Consider the following 18,857-nt stretch of genomic DNA (forward strand, 5'->3'; position numbering starts at 1 on the left):
TGGGAAAAAATTCTCAACAAAATAAATAATATTGATGATTTTTTAGCGAACTAATTTAGCGGTACTTTTGACAACGCTAAGAAAGACGAGCAATAAAGGATAAAATTGACCCAATCCGAACAGGACGTTTCCCATAGATCCATTCCGACGCAGAATCGCGAATACTCTTTTTACGGCGATATTATTGTAAACACGTTTATGATGATAAATGGACATTGGCGTGTTTTTGCCTGTTAGCAATTTATTCGCTGGGAAACGAAAGTGTCGTTTTATCGCCTTCCCCGCGTCACTCGTCTTTTGAGAAATCGTTTTTTGTCCAGGAAAATCCGCCTTCGAAATCGAGCATGTGTAGGCTTCCCGCGGCTGTTTTCATTTTCCAGGTTCTTTTGCAGAGACACACCAAACTTACAGAATATATGCACCATGACACGCCTTACAAAACTGCACTAGCCGATTTTTCGAAACGGCTCATTTTTGTGCCTTTTTTGGCGATTTTTGATGAGAAAAATGTATATAGATGAATTGTTCCAAAATTTAAGGGTGTTCCCACATACCGATTATTATCATTTTTGGATATGTTGTAGAAGAGGGTTCGCTGATTCTTTGGACCACTGGACGAATTCTGCAGACCTCGATTTCGGTACTTTCTAGAGCTTCAAAGTCGACAAAGTCTGCCAGATATGAAATTTCAAAATTTGCAACTTTTGATCTACGCATTCTACGGTGACGATTTATAGCTCATCTTGGAGCTTATGAACCACTGAATTCAGTAAGGTGTTTTTTCTGAACCAGCTGGTCATTCTGGCGGTTCGTCGCGGTTCAAGCATTTAAAAGAGCCGGGATCCGGAAATATGTATATCAAAATGCATATTTTTTGACGACGAGTCGTTTCAACACATTTTCGAACCGAACCACTTGGCTAACCGCCCGGTTCACAGCGGTTCAAAGCGGTTCAAGGTCTGAATGTTCACAAAATATTGAAATATGTATATCAAAATGCTTGTCTAGTCAAAAGGAGTCTTTTGGACAGATTTTCGAACCGAACCACTTGGCTAACCGCCCGGTTCACAGCGGTTCAAAACGGTTCAAGGTCTGAATATTCACAAAATATTAAAATATGTATATCAAAATGCTTGTCTAATCAAAAGGAGTCTTTTGAACAGATTTTTGAACTAAACCGGACAGCTAACCGCCCGGTTCACAGCGGTTCAAAGCGGTTCAAGAACTGAATGTTCACAAAATATTGAAATATATATATCAAAATGCTTGTCTAGTCAAAAGGAATTAATTCAACAGGTTTTCATACCAAACCGCTCGGTTGACCGCCCGATTCACAGCGGTTCGAGGCGGTTCAAGCTCTTTTAAATTGCAAAATGCTGAAATATGTACATCAAAATGCTTCTCTACTTATGAAAAATCATTAAAACAGGTTTTCGAACCAGACCGCTTGGTTGACCGCCCGGTTCACAGCGGTTCAGGGCAGTTCTAGCTCATAATACTCACAAATTGCTGAAAAAAATAAATCAAAATGCTTCTTTACTCATAAGAAATTGTACGTTTGTACAATGAAGTCTGAGACGGGGCCAAGCCGACCCGAAGGGGAGGCCAGGACCATTTGAACAATTGAGTCTGAGACAGGGCCAAGCCGACCCGAAGGGGAGGCCAGGCCATGTTATACAATCAAGTCTGAGACGGGGCAAAGCCGACCCGAAGGGGAGGCCAGGCCCGTTTGAACAATTTAGTCTGAGACAGGGCAAAGCCGACCTGAAGGGGAGGCCAGGCCCGATTGTACAATCCAGTCTGAGACAGGGCCAAGCCGACCCGAGGAAGAGACGAGGCAAGTTTGAACAATTAAGTCTGAGACGGGGCAAAGCCGACCCGAAGGAGAGGCCAGGCCTGTTTGAACAATTGAGTCTGAGACAGGGCCAAGCCGACCCGAAGGGGAGGCCAGGCCCATTTGAACAATTGAGTCTGAGACAGGGCCAAGCCGACCCGAAGGGGAGGCCAGGCCCGGTTGTACAATCAAGTCTGAGACGGGGCAAAGCCGACCCGAAGGGGAGGCAAGGCCCGTTTGAACAATTTAGTCTGAGACAGGGCCAAGCCGACCCGAAGGAGAGGCCAGGCCCGTTTGAACAATTGAGTCTGAGACAGGGCCAAGCCGACCCGAAGGCGAGGCCAGGCCCGAATGTACAATGAAGTCTGAGACGGGGCCAAGCCGACCCGAAGGGGAGGCCAGGCCCATTTGAACAATTGAGTCTGAGACAGGGCCAAGCCGACCCGAAGGGGAGGCCAGGCCCGGTTGTACAATCAAGTCTGAGACGGGGCAAAGCCGACCCGAAGGGGAGGCCAGGCCCGTTTGAACAATTTAGTCTGAGACAGGGCAAAGCCGACCTGAAGGGGAGGCCAGACCCGATTGTACAATCCAGTCTGAGACAGGGCCAAGCCGACCCGAGGAAGAGACGAGGCCCGTTTGAACAATTAAGTCTGAGACGGGGCCAAGCCGACCCGAAGGGGAGGCCAGGCCCGGTTGTACAATTCAGTCTGAGACGGGGCCCACCCGACCCGAAGGGGAGGTCAGGCCCGATTGTACAATCCAGTCTGAGACAGGCCCAAGCCGACCCGAAGAGGAGGCCAGGCCTGTTTGTGCATTTTAGTCTGAGACGGGGCTAAGCCGACCCGAAGGGGAAGCCAGGCCCGTTTGAACAATTTAGTCTGAGACAGGGCCAAGCCGACCCGAAGGGGAGGCCAGGCCCGATTGTACAATCCAAACTGAGACGGGGCCAAGCCGACCCGAAAGGGAGGCCAGGCCCGTTTTTACAATTTATTCTGAGACGGGGCCAAGCCGACCCGAAGGATGGGCCAGGCCCGTATGTACATTTTAGTCTGAGACGGGGCCAAGCCGACCCGAAGGGGAGGCCACGCCCGATTGTACAATCCAGTCTGAGACAGGCCCAAGCCGACCCGAAGAGGAGGCCAGGCCCGTTTTACAATTTAATCTGAGACGGGGCCAAGCCGACCCGAAGGATGGGCCAGGCCCGTATGTACATTTTACTCTAAGACGGGGCCAAGCCGACCCGAAGGGAGGCCAGGCCCGTTTGTACATTTAAGTCTGAGACGGGGCCAAGCCGACCCGAAGGGGAGGCCAGGCCCGTTTTTACAATTTAATCTGAGACGGGGCCAAGCCGACCCGAAGGATGGGCCAGGCCCGTATGTACATTTTAGTCTGAGACAGGGCCAAGCCGACCCGAAAGGGAGGCCAGTCCCGTTTATCAATTCAGTCAGAGTAAGGACCAAGGCGACCCGAAAATGATGTTTTCCTTGCACCGTTATCGATAATTATCTCTGTAAATCGGGAACAAATTCAAATTTTCTAACATTATCTCCTTAAAAACAACAATTCAACAAAGAACTAAGACAAAAATAGGAAAAGCCTCCCCTTCGGATCCTCTTAGCCCCGACTCAGACTTAATTGTACAAACGGGCTTAGCCTCCCCTTCGGGTCGGCTTTGCCCCGACTAAGACTGAATTGTACACTCGGGCCTGGCCTCCCTTCGGGTCGGCTTGGCCCCGTCTCAGACTAAATAAACGAACGAGCCTGGCCTCCCCTTTGGGTCGGCTTGGCCCCGTCTCAGACTGAATTGTACAACCGGGCCTGGTCTCCCTTCGGGTCGGCTTGGCCCCGTCTCAGACTTAATGTACAAACGAGCCTGGCCTCCCTTCGGGTCAGCTTGGCCCCGTCTCAGACTGAATTGTTCAAACGGGCCTGGCCTCCCTTCGGGTCGGCTTGGCCCTGTCCGAGACTGGATTGTTCAATCGGGCTTGGCCTCCCTTCGGGTCGGCTTGGCCCTGTCTCAGACTAAATTGTTCAAACGGGCCTGGCCTCCCCTTCGGGTCGGCTTGGCCCTGTCCCAGACTGGATTGTTCAATCGGGCTTGGCCTCCCTTCAGGTCGGCTTTGCCCTGTCTCAGACTTAATTGTTCAAACGGGCCTGGCCTCCCTTCGGGTCGGCTTGGCCCCGTCTCAGACTTAGATGCACAGACGGGCCTGGCCTCCCCTTCGGGTCGGCTTGGCCCCGTCTCAGACTTTATTGTACAATCGGGCCTGGCCTCCCTTCAGGTCGGCTTTGCCCTGTCTCAGACTAAATTGTTCAAACGGGCCTGGCCTCCCCTTCGGGTCGGCTTGGCTCCGTCTCAGACTTAAATGCACAAACGGGCCTGGCCTCACCTTCGGGTCGGCTTAGCCCCGTCTCAGACTAAAATGCACAAACAGGCCTGGCCTGCTCTTCGGGACGGCTTGGCCCTGTCTCAGACTAAATTGTTCAAACGGGCCTGTCCTCCCCTTCGGATCGGGTGGGCCCCGTCTCAGACTGAATTGTACAACCGGGCCTGGCCTACCCTTCGGGTCGGCTTGGCCCTGTCTCAGACTAAATTGTTCAAACGGGCCTGTCCTCCCCTTCGGATCGGGTGGGCCCCGTCTCAGACTGAATTGTACAACCGGGCCTGGCCTCCCCTTCGGGTCGGCTTGGCCCCGTCTCAGACTAAATTGTTCAAACGGGCCTCGTCTCTTCCTCGGGTCGGCTTGGCCCTGTCTCAGACTGGATTGTACAATCGGGCCTGGCCTCCCCTTCGGGTCGGCTTTGCCCCGTCTCAGACTTGATTGTACAACCGGGCCTCAGACTAAAATGCACAAACAGGCCTGGCCTCCTCTTCGGGTCGGCTAGGGCCTGTCTCAGACTGGATTGTACAATCGGGCCTGGCCTCCCCTTCAGGTCGGCTTTGCCCTGTCTCAGACTTAATTGTTCAAACGGGCCTGGCCTCCCCTTCGGGTCGGCTTGGCCCCGTCTCAGACTTGATTGTACAATCGGGCCTGGCCTCCCCTTCAGGTCGGCTTTGCCCTGTCTCAGACTAAATTGTTCAAACGGGCCTGGCCTCCCCTTCGGGTCGGCTTGGCTCCGTCTCAGACTTAAATGCACAAACGGGCCTGGCCTCACCTTCGGGTCGGCTTAGCCCCGTCTCAGACTAAAATGCACAAACAGGCCTGGCCTCCTCTTCGGGTCGGCTAGGGCCTGTCTCAGACTGGATTGTACAATCGGGCCTGGCCTCCCCTTCGGGTCGGCTTGGCCCTGTCTCAGACTAAATTGTTCAAACGGGCCTGTCCTCCCCTTCGGGTCGGGTGGGCCCCGTCTCAGACTTAATTGTTCAAACGGGCCTCGTCTTTTCCTCGGGTCGGCTTGGCCCCGTCTCAGACTGAATTGTACAACCGGGCCTGGCCTCCCCTTCGGGTCGGCTTGGCCCCGTCTCAGACTAAATTGTTCAAACGGGCCTCGCCTCTTCCTCGGGTCGGCTTGGCCCTGTCTCAGACTGGATTGTTCAATCGGGCCTGGCCTCCCCTTCAGGTCGGCTTTGTCCTGTCTCAGACTTAATTGTTCAAGGGCCTGGCCTCCCCTTCGGGTCGGCTTGGCCCCGTCTCAGACTTGATTGTACAATCGGGCCTGGCCTCCCCTTCAGGTCGGCTTTGCCCTGTCTCAGACTAAATTGTTCAAACGGGCCTGGCCTCCCCTTCGGGTCGGCTTGGCTCCGTCTCAGACTTAAATGCACAAACGGGCCTGGCCTCACCTTCGGGTCGGCTTAGCCCCGTCTCAGACTAAAATGCACAAACAGGCCTGGCCTCCTCTTCGGGTCGGCTAGGGCCTGTCTCAGACTGGATTGTACAATCGGGCCTGGCCTCCCCTTCGGGTCGGCTTGGCCCTGTCTCAGACTAAATTGTTCAAACGGGCCTGTCCTCCCCTTCGGGTCGGGTGGGCCCCGTCTCAGACTGAATTGTACAACCGGGCCTGGCCTCCCCTTCGGGTCGGCTTGGCCCCGTCTCAGACTCAATTGTTCAAACGGGCCTCGTCTTTTCCTCGGGTCGGCTTGGCCCCGTCTCAGACTGAATTGTACAACCGGGCCTGGCCTCCCCTTCGGGTCGGCTTGGCCCCGTCTCAGACTAAATTGTTCAAACGGGCCTCGTCTCTTCCTCGGGTCGGCTTGGCCCTGTCTCAGACTGGATTGTACAATCGGGCCTGGCCTCCCCTTCAGGTCGGCTTTGCCCTGTCTCAGACTAAATTGTTCAAACGGGCCTGGCCTCCCCTTCGGGTCGGCTTTGCCCCGTCTCAGACTTGATTGTACAACCGGGCCTGGCCTCCCCTTCGGGTCGGCTTGGCCCTGTCTCAGACTCAATTGTTCAAATGGGCCTGGCCTCCCCTTCGGGTCGGCTTGGCCCCGTCTCAGACTTGATTGTACAATCGGGCCTGGCCTCCCCTTCAGGTCGGCTTTGCCCTGTCTCAGACTAAATTGTTCAAACGGGCCTGGCCTCCCCTTCGGGTCGGCTTGGCTCCGTCTCAGACTTAAATGCACAAACGGGCCTGGCCTCACCTTCGGGTCGGCTTAGCCCCGTCTCAGACTAAAATGCACAAACAGGCCTGGCCTCCTCTTCGGGTCGGCTAGGGCCTGTCTCAGACTGGATTGTACAATCGGGCCTGGCCTCCCCTTCGGGTCGGCTTGGCCCTGTCTCAGACTAAATTGTTCAAACGGGCCTGTCCTCCCCTTCGGGTCGGGTGGGCCCCGTCTCAGACTGAATTGTACAACCGGGCCTGGCCTCCCCTTCGGGTCGGCTTGGCCCCGTCTCAGACTTAATTGTTCAAACTTGCCTCGTCTCTTCCTCGGGTCGGCTTGGCCCTGTCTCAGACTGGATTGTACAATCGGGCCTGGCCTCCCCTTCAGGTCGGCTTTGCCCTGTCTCAGACTAAATTGTTCAAACGGGCCTGGCCTCCCCTTCGGGTCGGCTTTGCCCCGTCTCAGACTTGATTGTACAACATGGCCTGGCCTCCCCTTCGGGTCGGCTTGGCCCTGTCTCAGACTCAATTGTTCAAATGGGCCTGGCCTCCCCTTCGGGTCGGCTTGGCCCCGTCTCAGACTAAATTGTACAAACGTACAATTTCTTATGAGTAAAGAAGCATTTTGATTTATTTTTTTCAGCAATTTGTGAGTATTATGAGCTAGAACTGCCCTGAACCGCTGTGAACCGGGCGGTCAACCAAGCGGTCTGGTTCGAAAACCTGTTTTAATGATTTTTCATAAGTAGAGAAGCATTTTGATGTACATATTTCAGCATTTTGCAATTTAAAAGAGCTTGAACCGCCTCGAACCGCTGTGAATCGGGCGGTCAACCGAGCGGTTTGGTATGAAAACCTGTTGAATTAATTCCTTTTGACTAGACAAGCATTTTGATATATATATTTCAATATTTTGTGAACATTCAGTTCTTGAACCGCTTTGAACCGCTGTGAACTGGGCGGTTAGCTGTCCGGTTTAGTTCAAAAATCTGTTCAAAAGACTCCTTTTGATTAGACAAGCATTTTGATATACATATTTTAATATTTTGTGAATATTCAGACCTTGAACCGTTTTGAACCGCTGTGAACCGGGCGGTTAGCCAAGTGGTTCGGTTCGAAAATCTGTCCAAAAGACTCCTTTTGACTAGACAAGCATTTTGATATACATATTTCAATATTTTGTGAACATTCAGACCTTGAACCGCTTTGAACCGCTGTGAACCGGGCGGTTAGCCAAGTGGTTCGGTTCGAAAATGTGTTGAAACGACTCGTCGTCAAAAAATATGCATTTTGATATACATATTTCCGGATCCCGGCTCTTTTAAATGCTTGAACCGCGACGAACCGCCAGAATGACCAGCTGGTTCAGAAAAAACACCTTACTGAATTCAGTGGTTCATAAGCTCCAAGATGAGCTATAAATCGTCACCGTAGAATGCGTAGATCAAAAGTTGCAAATTTTGAAATTTCATATCTGGCAGACTTTGTCGACTTTGAAGCTCTAGAAAGTACCGAAATCGAGGTCTGCAGAATTCGTCCAGTGGTCCAAAGAATCAGCGAACCCTCTTCTACAACATATCCAAAAATGATAAGAATCGGTATGTGGGAACACCCTTAAATTTTGGAACAATTCATCTATATACATTTTTTCTCATCAAAAATCGCCAAAAAATGCACAAAAATGAGCCGTTTCGAAAAATCGGCTAGTGCAGTTTTGTAAGGCGTGTCATGGTGCATATATTCTGTAAGTTTGGTGTGTCTCTGCAAAAGAACCTGGAAAATAGTTTTCAGCCGCGGTAAGCCTAAGCATGTGCGGCCTGGTTTAGAGCAGGGTTGAAATAAAAATCAATAAAAATGTTCTGTTAGAATATCGAGAACGCTTTCAAGTAAAGATATAGGTAGGTCTGTTGACCTTTTAAGAGTCGTCGACAGGAAAACATAAGTGTCGGCCGTGCAGCCTGTCATTTTCCTCCTTGATTTCAACCCTGTTATCTGACTGCATCTCGCAACCGTAAACTCTACGGCCCATTATTCTTGTGTCTCTATACTTTCTCTTCGATGGCCTATCTCTCTGCTTCTATTTCGAGCTGCGCGAAAAAGTGACCAACTCAATGATGGATATCGCTTTAGTATTCCAAAAGGTTGAAAATGTTAACGATGGAGCTTTTAGCGCGTCTCAAATCTTCAAAACGGACGACACGGTCCAGAGGGGTGTAATCTCTGATAACAGCCGATCAGATACAAAATTGATCATCATGAATCGACATCTAGGCAGCTCTCTAGAGCAGGAATTCAAAATCAAAATCACCTGTTACAGTGTGTCTAGATTTATGCCTGCCGTGGAAGTGATAACGGCTTCACCTACTGAGATTCATGGGTTTGGCTCATTTCGAGCTTTGGGAAGTTTTCTCGCTCGTTTGCGTACTCACGCGATTTAATATCTATCAATGACTTCACTTCAGTGTGGGGTTTACACAATAACTAACAATTACCGGCACAATATTGAGGATTTTCATCAACCTTGACATTTGAAAACAGACAGCGCGGTGAACAAATATGAGATAATTTAGACACATGTTCGAACTTTGAAAATAATTCCTTCTTTTAAAACTATCCTCCAGCTCATTATCGAAGATTTCTCTCACAAATCGCCCCTCGTTAGATTCTTTCTATTCAAAAGATATCACCGCCGCCGCAAGCAACCGGTGATAAGTAACAACCCTTTCCCACCAGACTCGTTGTTGTTACTTACGAAGATATGTGGTAAATACTGCATGCTATCGTCCATCTATCTCTCAGTGAAAAAGTCGGTCTCTCGAAGAAATTGTAAAGTTTCGTCTTTCCGGGGTTGAAATCTTTTGCTGGGTAAATTTCTTTACTCGAATAAAAGTTCATTTCTTTATTTGAAAACCGGTAAAGTTTCAAGTGTTCCTTTTTTTGCCATGGCCCATGGGAGGGTACCGACGCTAATCGAATTTAAACCCCGTGTCCTGTAATCGCTGAATCCGGAGGGCAGAGCTACCGAGTGGTCTTTCGTTCGAGTTTTGAAAAAATTTGATTGTCTCTTGCATCCGTGCTTTATCTTCCGATGGGTTAGCGAGAATGTATTTGTTTACCACGATTGGCAACGCTTTAATATCATAAAAAATCATTCTCAAAAAGTTACTTATAAAAGCCCTTTTCGGAGCTGATCAAGGAAGACGACGACAATACTCCTCTGAAAAGGGAGTTGGCAGTTGGCCTTTTCAATTCCAGCGCTGCCAGCACTAAAATCTGTCAAGCTCTGTTTTGTTGTTTTCTGAAAATAACAAAAAAAAAAAATCGTAACCCGATCATATACTAAAGATGTGCTACTAGAGCTTGAGCAATGAAAAAACGGTCTCAAACAGAAATTATATAGTTCACGATGATTTATCGGTCAAGAAAGCTAATTAGTAATTACTAAAATATTGGTCTCTCGTTTAGTGTGAAAAACTTGCTGACCCTGCTCGTGCATAAACCCACGGCTCATCTTCCTGACGCTCATTCTGATATTCTCTATAGACGCAATGTCTTCCATGTTCTCTTATATCTCCTTATATACTGATTCGATGCGCAAAAGACAGGGTTTGTTAATTCTGAGGAGATTGTAGCTTCCTCCGATCGCTGTACATTCATTTATCAAAGTCAGAAGAAATCACCGACGCGGACAAATTTTATCCCTCCTCATTCGACCTCCGGTCATATCTCTCTCTCTCTGAGATAAAAGATCAGAAACTTGTCAAACTTGGAATGGATAAAGATTGGGCGAGAATAATTAATTGGAATCGTAAATATCGGGAGTACGCGCTAGTTTATTGTTAAGACAAGTTATAAATTACCGCGTTAAACTTATTTTTCTCTATCACTTTTTTTTTCTCAAAACACGTTCCTTACGTTAACAACTTTCCCATGAAGCGAAATTCGTCTCATTTGGTGTTGGATTGAGTCAGGAAGCGTTTCCGCAGTTGGCCCAGTGAGCAAATCGATGATGTACGAGCTGGCTATGCTGAAGGTTGATGATTTCCGACGCGTCTCGTCGTCTTTTGCAAAGAACTTTCGACTGGAACTGGTAAAATGGGTTCTTGTCTTTCGAGAAATTGTTTTTCAGACATCATAATGAGCTTTTGTTTACATGAAAATATAAATTTTACGAACCATGCGTGGCTATGACAATGATGATTGTCTTCATTTACCTCTCTTCCTACTATACAGTATAATCCCCCTTGCACACTTATCAAGTCTTGAAAAAACAATGTGTACATGTATTTCAATGCCGATACAGGGGTACCAGTGAAGATAGGCTTTGGAGGAAATCTAAACTGCCCCCTTTATTGGGATTAATTTTTGAAGGAGAAGCCCTGACCTCCTCGTTTGACTGAGCCACTCATTGAGCCTCTTGAGAAAACTCGCAATGACAAGAACCTTTCCTACTCGATATGATGGGCTTATTTTTCTCTCGCTGAAACTCCTCGTTTGCTTTCTGAATTTCAAAATTCAATTCAACATTTATGAACGCCATTTAATATAACTGACGCGGTATTTCTCATAAATTTGGGACTCCTACGCTTATATGGAAATCAGTACAAAAATCAATCAAATTTCCGGGCATGGAAGAATGTTTTTTTTTCCAAAAGACTTACGCGCATGTTTTCTGGTATTCTGAAGATGGACATCTTCCGCGACTCTAAAAATAAATCACAATTGTTTAGGAAAGCTCATCAGCATAAAGTTGATGAGCTGGGACAAGCCTCGTAACAACCTCTAATGGAGCCCCTTGCAAATTTTACGGTTTTCTCATTCTCTCTTCTTGGCGCCATTATTTGAGAAAATATGAAAGTTCCCTAAATTGAAGAAAACCTTATTTTGAATAACAAATTTTCCTTTGTGATATTTACTCGAATGCCAGGCATAATCTATTTGAGAACTTTTTATGACGCCAACTGGGTACTCCTGTTTCTCAACACCATTTTTTCGCTGATATTCAATAATAATATCGTATTTATTGCCCAAAAAATTGATTAATGGGAACATAATTGTAAATCAAAATCTTAGAAAAACCGCAGTAACAGATACTAAACGGATATTTATTCATTTGATGAAACAGATCATTTTTAAACTAGTTCTAAGCTACATCATACAAAGTTGCCCGAAAGCGGTCATACAGTCGGTGCATTTGAATTCGCATTCTTCTCCCTCTTCTTCTCGTTCTTGTTGGGCTTTGAGTCTCTCTTTTTCGTATCGTATGAGGTCGCTTTCAGTGTCTTCTCCTTCCAACTCTTGAGACAATTGGTCAATGTCTTTCATGAAAAGCTGTTTTTACCTTTAGCAAAGGAAGATTTCGGGTCATAAGCGTCCTTGTAAAAGCAAGTACAGCCAATAAAATTGGCGATAAAGAAACACAAAAAGTAACGGCCATCGATGAGAACAACTGAAGGACAAGTCCTAAGCCAAATGCATAGGTCAGCATTGGAGGACCAAGTGGAATGTCGCCAACGTAGCTCTCGCAAGGATCGACGTATTCAGGTTTTGGTGTGCGCACTTTTGCTTTGTAAGTCGTCGGTTTGCGTGTCTTTCAATCGGATCAAATGATTTGTTAAAAACACGACAATAACTTATTGTCAATAAGTGTATTATCGTCCAAAGTTCAATGTGATCCCGTTTCGTTCTGACGCCTCCCCATCGGATGTACGTCGGGTAATTTTCTGTTACAAACTCGTCTTGGCCGAATGAATGGTAGCTCCATTCAAATTTCGTGTCGATATGAATGTCCGCCTTTCCACCCCAGCCCCAGTTAACTACCGGCACACTGATTAAATGTTTTTTACTTATTCGATTTATCAACAATTAGCTGAGTTGTAAAACGCTTTCTTGGTATTTCTGCGTCCGTGCGATCTGAATCTACATTTTGAAGTCGAGGATTTGGATCTGCTGTTGGAGCTGCCTCAGTCATGTTCACTGTGGTCGACGGAATCATAGTTGTGTACACATCTTCTTCATCAGCTGATCTAGCTGTTCTTACATTAGTCTCGAGTTCACGGAAATCCTCATCAGAATCAACCACAACTTCTAACGCCATTGATTCGGATTGAAAAACGTCAAACGTTAGGGTTTTATTAATCTCGATTTCCTTCAAAGATATTAAAAAAATTATGATTTTTTACAAATTTACCAAATCAGCTGAGCGCCTCATCTTTTTGAAAAGCACATGTGTCTGGAAGTCATGTTATATCTCCCTGAGAACAAAAGATATCCATTGATTCCGACAATCCAAATCGTCCAGAGTAAGTTGACAATGGAAACGATTCCTGTTCCAGAGGCCTAAAAATAAAATAGGCCGACAATTACTCACAGTACCATCATAGTGTTCAAATTTCTATTCTCTCTGTACGCTCGCCCATATCTTTTGGAAGCATTAAATCCGAAGTAACCAGTTGCCAGGCCGAGGAGTCCGATGATCAGACCGAAGCCCCACGAAATATGAAAAATACCTCTAACAGTTCTGTACTCATCGAATCTGTGGCGCTCTAAAAACTCCATTCCACAGTTAAGCACTTCTGTAATAATAAGCGTAAACGAGAAAGCTATCAAAGCAATATTCGATCCTTTCAGAACACCTCGTATATTTTTCATTATTTCAATTTCATTCGCTTTTCTCTTGTTTGTGATACGCGATACGAGTACGAGGGGCTTTCCCAAAAAGGTCAGGAGAAACGCAAAGGACAAAAAGCTCAGAGATAATGTGACAACTCTTTTATTAGCAGGTAAGGAATGATTTCGGAATCAGCTCCGTGAAGATTTTGTACTCTAACTTCGACTGGAGTTCCCTAAATAGACCATACACTACCAGATAACACAGTAAAAACTTACGTCACACCACCTTCGGGAAGGTTAAAAGCTTCAAATGGAAGATCACCATAACCGCCAGCAATAAAAACTGTGTTCCCAACAACAGCGGATGCGTGATTATGCCTAGCTAAAAATGAAAAATTGATTTGAGAAAAGTATCGACCTTTTGTTCGCCAGAAATCCTGCAGCTCCCCAAGAATGAGTTTCAGGAAAGTACTTGTTGATTTTCGTTATGTAATCTTGCTGCAAAGCCGAATATCCGCCAAACGTGTAGATGTGATTTTCAAAGACGACTGTAGTGAAACCATTGATGAAGTCAGTCAAGTGAGCACCGAAATCTTCCCACTCTCCCGCTGGCGAAGAGAGGCTTTCTACTTGATTGGTGTATCCAGCGATTCGTAAGAGAGTATCATTATAATTAACAAGCCCTCCGAAACGATGATCCAATGTTGATTCGGGCCCCTCATCGAACTTATCTAAAATCACTAAAAAATCATTATTTCCATCTGCCACTGACGTAAATCATAATGGTAGCACTTTTTAGGATCGTCCGCGTTTCCACACATCCAAATGTCATTCTCCCACACAGTGCACCGATGCTGATACATTTCGATTGGTAGTCTCGCGACAGTTTTGAACTGACAGCCATTCGCTTTTGATACACGGTACTCGTCGTAAAATCCACCGATCACATAGAAATCCCCTTCATATTCAACTGTACACACCATGTCAATTTCATGGTCGCGGAAGTCAAACGAAGCATTTTCTTGAATGGTATCAAGTTTAAAGTTCACATCCCAGGCATCTGTCTTCAAATAAGCATTACAACACGTACACTATTAATAACACATACTCCGACTACAAGTGCAAACTCAGAAGCAGCGCATTCAATGTCACAGGAAGCATTTTCTCTAAGACAGGTTCTGGGGACCTTCATTTCATGAAACCTAGCACAATACCTAGCACAGATTGATGGGCAGCTTGCATCTTCCGGTGGACAGGCAGAAATACAGCTCTCTAGTTCAGCAAGACAAAAAGAATCGCAACTATTCTGAGCTTTAGCAGCTCCTATTATTCCTAAGTAAAACCCCCTCATAATAATGCTCTTCAATTAACGAGCAATGCTGGACACATTATGAAAAACATCTGGTTTCTCTCATGATCGAGGGTCAAATATGAATTCATCACCTTGAACCATTGATATCATTTTCGTCATGCTTTGTATTAGTAGATTGATGCAAAATAAACAGTAAAAATAGCAATCATTTGTTGTTCTTCTAAAAATCTCGGACGATTTCTTTGAAAGCACTCTTGAGATCTCGCTCGAAGTATTTGTCAGAGAGGCGGAAAAAGTTTCGTGGACTAGACGCCAGAGTATTTTTGAAGAAAGCTTCGTCTTCTGCAGTCGATCCTTTTGGTCGGACGATGATAGGATAGGTTGTGTAATTCTCGTTCGTTTTAGCAACAATCTAAAGTGGCTCGATCATTTGCTCAAAGTTTCAAAAGAACCTCCTCGGCAGTAGCGATTCCGTCACTTGTTGTGCTCTGAAGATTTCCAATGTCGGATTCACCGTCAGAAATAATGAACATAGAGCGTCGTCTTGGACCATCATCGTATGCAATCTTCCTTGAAAATTCTTCCAGGTAGCTTTCGAGGTTCAAATCTTGCAAACAAAGAAAGAGCTGGCTATTACCATCAAGTCCTTCTGCGAATTCGCTTTCCTTCGAAAAAATAAAAAGTGAACGGGTAAGAATCAATCACCTCTCGGACAGCGTTTTCCAAAGGAACGCAATCTTGCTCGACAATGTAGTGCATGTAGTCAGAGTTAGTGTCTTTTCCCCCGGATCCGGGCTTGTATGAGCTTGTTCCAGCTTTGATGCCGGAGAACTGAATAATGGTCACGCTTGCCCGGCTTCCAAGTTTATTCTGGAGCATTGGAATCAGATCGGAGTTAATCAAACGTTGAGCATCAGCGAATCCATTTTGATCATTGAAGCTGTCAGACCCATCGATAAGGATGATGATATCGTGGAAAGTGGAAGGAGGTGGAGGAGGGACGTCTGTAAAGCAGGTACTGTCGTGAACGTACTTAATATCATCGAGCGAAGCGTAATTCCAGACTCGTGTTGTTGTACCAATCGATAGGCTATTGACATTAATTTCATAGCACTGGGATTTGCTTACGTTGTGATGGACTCTATCGACGGAATGTCCAAGCAAAGCGTTTCCTCCGACATGATTTTGTCCGTCTTTTGAACTCTCTGACTGGCGAAAAAAGCCGCGTCTGTTTTCTTTTTTATATTTATGAGCTTATTATTTTCGATACGGTCTTTGAATTTTAAAGAGAATGCCCAGCGATTATCAAATAAGTTTGTTTTCATGACTACTGAAGCTTTTAGCGACAATGTATTTTATTTCAGCTCGAAAGCATCTACCATAAACGTGGCATATTTTTCATTGAATATATAAACTTGTTTAATTTATTGACAGATAAATGTTGAAAGGGCTTAAACTTGTGCTTTATTGAATTCTGCAAGTGCGCGTTCAAAGGAGTCGTACGGGTTCCCTGAAGAATCCACAAAGTTTGAGTTGCTGATTCGGCTTTTCTTGATTTCGAACATCGTTAATGCGATTTTATGACATCATAACTATGTCCTAGAAGTGACTCATGAGCTTAAAACTTGCACCACCATTATTTGCACCAGATTCTCAATGAATCACGGGCCCCGAGGCTATTGCAGTCATCACTAGAGCTTATAAAATGCACTTCGAACTGGCTCAATCCATCACTTTCACAATCGCGATCGAAAATTTACTTTTTCCAGCATGAAAAACGTATCCACCATGCTTTTCCTTGGCTCCTCCTTCGCAAGGCCTGCTGAAGACTTAGGAGGAAATCTTTTAGATAAGATCGCAAGCGAAGTTAGAACGGAAACGCGAGTGTACGAGATGAATTCCAGCAACGAGGAGGATCCGTCTCCCGTCTTTTTACTCGACAGGCCGGCCTTTAAGAAATTCCTTGAGAGCCACCAGTCACGAGAACGTCGATTCATCGAGACATCAACGAGCGAGACTACTTCCACCACTGAGCAACTAACAACGACTACTGCCCCCGATGAGACTTCGACCGTCCACGACCCCGACTGGACTCCCGACACCACAATTGACACTACCTCCACTCACTTTCCGACTACAACGCAAACGATCGAAGGTGACCCGACTTCAACGGTTGCTGATCCTACCACAAGCACTAGCACCAATTCAGCAAACGACCCTGATTGGGAGCCCAGCTCAACTGTAGACACGACATCGACTCAGTTCCCGACGACTACGACTACTACAACCACTACCTCTACGAAAACGACAAAACGAAACTGGTTTCTCGAATTTCTCGATATTTTCGGTTTCAATTGGTAAAGCTTACACTGCAAAACTCTCCGCTGTTTACCTAGAAAGATAATTTTGATCAATAAACTAAAAAAAAAAAGCCGCTCCTAGTAGCTTCTTCCGCATCTGGTCCAACGAACGCAAAGTTCATAAAGGGGAACAGGTCAATGTTTCCTCTTAGATCGATCTTTTCCAAGAAACCGGATTTGTACAACTCCTCCAAATCTTTGTTATCAGCATCCGCGATTCTCGTTATTTCATTGTTCGAAAAATCAACGTCGCGGAGCTTTGGTTTTCCATAAAGTAAAGCCCTCGGGAAAGAGCTAAGATTATTTCTATGCATGTAAACGTGACGAAGGTAATCTCCGTAATCGGAAAAGTCATCAGCAATCTCGGGAATATCGTTGTAGCTGAAGTCGATAATACGAGAGTTAATGTTGACCAAATCAGTGGGAATCGACGTAAGCTTGTTTCGTCCGAATAAAATGTGATTGAGGCTTTGATTATCTCAAAATTATATTCTAGGAGTTGATTCTATCTGAGTTGATACACGTGTAAATTTTGAAATCGTTCCTTTCGCATGCAAGTTCATCATTTGCAAGTTCGGTTAATCCATTTTCTTTGAAATTGATAAGTTTCAGAACGTCGCATTTTTCTGGTAAAAAGGTAGCGGGCAGACTTGTGATTTGATTTCTTGCAAGATTTAGTTTTTCCAATAAGGGCATCTTCACAGCAAGATTTTCACTGCCTGATAGCTTTATTTTGTTTCCACTCAACTCGGCTCGTCGAAGATTCGGGTATTTCTTCGTCGGAAATCTTTCGAGAAGATTGTTGTCAACATTCAGTCCGACAAGGTTAGGAGCACCTTTGAATGATTCTTCGAAATCGTCCTTTAGAAGATTATTTGAAAGATCGATGTTGTAAAGCGCAAACGGAAAGATATTGGGCGACATTTTAGAGATCCTGTTATTTTGGAGATGGAGGTACTCCACGCTTCCAGGGAGGACAAGATCATTTTCATCGACTTCTTCAAGGTTGTTGAATGATAAACTTATATCGATCAGCTTGAAGAGGCTGCTCATATCTTGATTGATCTTCTTCAAATTATTGTGTGAGAGGTCGAGAACTTCAAGCTTGCCCAGGTTGTCAAAGATTCCTGACGGAAGAAAAGAAATCTGATTGAAGCTGAGGTCGATATTTGTCACCAAATCTGTTTTACGAAATAGTTCGACAGGGACAGTTTTCAGAAAATTGTTTGAAAAGTCAACGTAGATAAGCTTGTAGGTCCCCTGCAAGAGATTGTCTGGGATGACATGCAGATGAGAATTCTTGAAAATGATTTCGTCTGCGTCACCTAAAAAGATAAAGCGTCCGTTCAAAGAACTCAATTTTTACCTGGGACTATCAGGTCAAAAATGAGCCCGACAACTTCTCCCTCATTCTCATCAGCTTGAGAGATCTCCGAGAGCTTATTTCCTGTACAATTTACTGTTGAATACTCAAAAGAACAAGGTTGGATTCTATCCACCCTCGGCTCCACGCAACCTCCAACTTTCTTCCAACCAGAAGGGCAGAAACATTTCCCTGATCAGGGATGGAAATATGACAAAATTTTCCGGCGGCACCGGCACGGCACGGCACAACCAAAATACCCGTGCCGCGGCACGGTACGGCACGGCACGGCACAAATTTGCATCAAATAACTTATAAATGAAAATGAAAAAAATTTAAGCTGCTAGTGTACTTATGGAATTTTGAAAAGTTTAAATGAAAACCATAATAAAGTTAAAATCATGGGTAATTAGAATTTTTCAAACAATGGGTGAAGGTGGGTTGGGGACGTTACTAAGATTGAAGCAATGTTCCCAGCCAATGTCAAGCCCCATAAATTCAAAAATCAAGGAACGGGGCTGAAACGGCCCGTCCTTTATTTTTACGGATAAAAAAAATTTTATTTCAAAATAACTATTTTAACACTTGTTATTCTGTGCCGCGGTGCCGCGACCAGATTTTATTCTCCGGCACGGCACGGTACGGCACGTGCCGTGCCGTGCCATGCCGCTGTGCCGTGCCGTGCCGTGCCGCTCAGATTTCCATCCCTGTCCCTGATCGAACAAGGCTTCTCTGGCCCTGAGAAAACTCAACGCACCAACCAGTCGACTTTTTCGATGACTTTTGATTCCCTGATTTTAGAACAACCTTTGGCATAAGTTTTCTCTTGTTTACTTC

At 45.8% G+C, this 18,857-nt stretch overlaps 2 protein-coding genes across 2 annotated transcripts; both read right to left on the minus strand.

Annotated features, from left to right (window-relative positions):
* Positions 1-13,134: 13,134 nt before the first annotated feature.
* Positions 13,135-14,336, minus strand: LOC145701847 (uncharacterized). Its single transcript, XM_081779063.1, has 6 exons — positions 14,200-14,336; positions 14,094-14,151; positions 13,758-14,049; positions 13,404-13,716; positions 13,262-13,363; positions 13,135-13,218 (listed from the first exon to the last, which is right to left on the minus strand). Exons 1-6 carry the CDS (start codon positions 14,334-14,336, stop codon positions 13,149-13,151), a joined length of 972 nt encoding a protein of 323 aa, XP_081635189.1. The 3' UTR covers positions 13,135-13,148.
* A 122-nt stretch (positions 14,337-14,458) lies between these two features.
* LOC145703812 (uncharacterized) lies at positions 14,459-15,516 on the minus strand. The gene is made up of 4 exons (XM_081781203.1): positions 15,426-15,516; positions 15,003-15,387; positions 14,750-14,962; positions 14,459-14,709 (listed from the first exon to the last, which is right to left on the minus strand). The coding sequence occupies exons 1-4, from the start codon at positions 15,476-15,478 to the stop codon at positions 14,518-14,520; spliced, it is 843 nt and encodes a 280-aa protein (XP_081637329.1). The 5' UTR covers positions 15,479-15,516; the 3' UTR covers positions 14,459-14,517.
* Positions 15,517-18,857: the final 3,341 nt, after the last annotated feature.

Source organism: Oikopleura dioica, chromosome PAR (assembly GCF_907165135.1).
Source record: "Oikopleura dioica chromosome PAR, OKI2018_I68_1.0, whole genome shotgun sequence".
In the NCBI taxonomy this organism is placed as follows: domain Eukaryota; kingdom Metazoa; phylum Chordata; class Appendicularia; order Copelata; family Oikopleuridae; genus Oikopleura; species Oikopleura dioica.

Coding starts and splice junctions, on each gene's coding strand:
- LOC145703812 (XM_081781203.1), bottom strand. CDS start 15,478: ATGTCGGAGGAAACGCTTTGCTTGGACATTCCGTCGATAGAGTCCATC. Junction 15,388..15,425: donor TCGATAGAGTCCATCACAAC/GTAAGCAAATCC, acceptor TAATGTCAATAG/CCTATCGATTGGTACAACAA. Junction 14,710..14,749: donor GAATCGCTACTGCCGAGGAG/GTTCTTTTGAAA, acceptor GAGCCACTTTAG/ATTGTTGCTAAAACGAACGA.
- LOC145701847 (XM_081779063.1), bottom strand. CDS start 14,336: ATGAGGGGGTTTTACTTAGGAATAATAGGAGCTGCTAAAGCTCAGAAT. Junction 14,050..14,093: donor AGTTTGCACTTGTAGTCGGA/GTATGTGTTATT, acceptor GCTTATTTGAAG/ACAGATGCCTGGGATGTGAA. Junction 13,364..13,403: donor GGATTTCTGGCGAACAAAAG/GTCGATACTTTT, acceptor ATTTTTAGCTAG/GCATAATCACGCATCCGCTG.